This window comes from Egretta garzetta, unplaced genomic scaffold (assembly GCF_000687185.1).
Source record: "Egretta garzetta isolate BGI_Z169 unplaced genomic scaffold, ASM68718v1 scaffold356, whole genome shotgun sequence".
NCBI classification, from domain to species: Eukaryota; Metazoa; Chordata; class Aves; order Pelecaniformes; family Ardeidae; genus Egretta; species Egretta garzetta.
The window spans coordinates 482,443-483,866 of NW_009260019.1; the positions used below are offsets into that span (position 1 = coordinate 482,443).

The following is a 1,424-nucleotide window of genomic DNA, read 5'->3' on the forward strand; positions in this document are numbered from 1 at the left end:
TAATGACCGGTGGGCACCGCCGCTGCCCGCGCACGCCGGGCCTGGAGCAGGGGCGCGGCGGGATTTGGCTTCACTGCACCTCTCCCTCCCTGCAGAGAGGACTAAAAAGGGGGTGCAGATCCCACTGCCCGAAGGCATGGACTTCACCAAGGAGGTGGTCACCAACCATGCGGTATGCAGCAGGGTGGGGACGGCCCAGGCCCCACCAGCGGGCACAGGGACAGTGTCCTGCTGGGGCAGGGTGCAGTCTCACCCAGCCTTGCGCTAACCCTCTTCCCTTTTGCAGGGATTCCTCACGGTGGGAGCTGATCTCCACTTCTCCAAGGGGCTGCGGGAGGTGATTGAGAAATACCGCCTGGCCCCTACTGCCCCCCCTACCCCAACTCAAGGCCTGCAGAGCCCAGCGCGGACCCCCGCCAGCTCTAGCTCTTCTCCTCACTCGCTCCTTCACCCCGAACTGTGGGCAGATCCTGGGCTGGACCCGTAGAGCATAGGTAGGAAGCAGCTTCCCCGCTCCCGCTGGCACGTCCTGCAGGGCGCCCATGCCCTGGTGGGTCGCAGCAAGGTGGAGACGGCTGCTCTGGGAACCCCTGCTGCACCCTTTCTCATTACACTAATAAACCACGCGACTCCAACCCACGTGGCCTCGTTGCTTGGAGGATGCGCCCGCACCGGACTGCAGGTGGGGAGGGATGGGGAAGGAGGCAGACAGCGCTGGTCCCCCGGCTCCGGTACTTGGGAGGTGGACACAGCTCAGAACAGCGGCCGAGGGGCACAGAGCAACTGCACCTCTCGTGCTCTTGTGGGGGGCTTGCTTCCAGGCCTCGGGGACCCCCTGCAGGGCGTGGGGCACAGAGCACAGGCCCTGGCTCCCCGGCACAGCGCGTTGGCACTCACCTCGCTGGATCCTTCATGCGCAGTGGTGCTCCTCAGGGAGCAAAGGAAAGCAAAGCAGGGAATAGCAGAGCGGGGCGAGGAGCTGGGCAATGAGGAGCAGAACCACCTTGTTCAGAGAGTTTATTGCGAGTTCCCAGGCAGTGAGTGGGTGGTGGGATTGTCGTCACGGTCAGCTTCCTTCACCGGGATCGGATGAGTTCAGAGAGGAGCAGAAAGTCCTGCGGGAGCAGCGCCCGGCTGCCCGCAGCTGCCACGTGAACTGTGCTTTCCTAGCAGGGGGCAGCTGCCTTGGAGCCCGCCCAGGGCTGCGTGCGTGCAGGGGCCACGGGGCAGAGGGGAAGTGGTGGGGACTGCTCCCTTCCCAGGGGGAAGCAGCTGCCTCCCCAGCCAGGGAGGAGGGGAGACAGGAAGCCACAAGCGAGGAGGCGGCTGCAGCAGGGGCACCCTCACCCAGCAAGGACAGAGCCCCTGGGACTCCTCGCCCCCCACGCACCGCCGGCAGCCCCATCCTCCGCCCTCTCCACCCG

At 65.9% G+C, this 1,424-nt stretch overlaps 1 protein-coding gene across 1 annotated transcript in view; it reads left to right on the plus strand.

The window, feature by feature from the left end:
* The window catches only part of LOC104127959 (phospholipid transfer protein), a 10,095-nt gene extending 9,463 nt beyond the window's left edge, over positions 1 to 632 (plus strand). The window contains 3 exon segments of the mRNA XM_009640673.2: positions 98 to 172; positions 287 to 368; positions 371 to 632. Coding sequence (XP_009638968.2) covers positions 98 to 172; positions 287 to 368; positions 371 to 426 — 213 coding nt within the window. The 3' untranslated portion in view covers positions 427 to 632.
* The last annotated feature ends 792 nt before the right edge of the window (positions 633 to 1,424 follow it).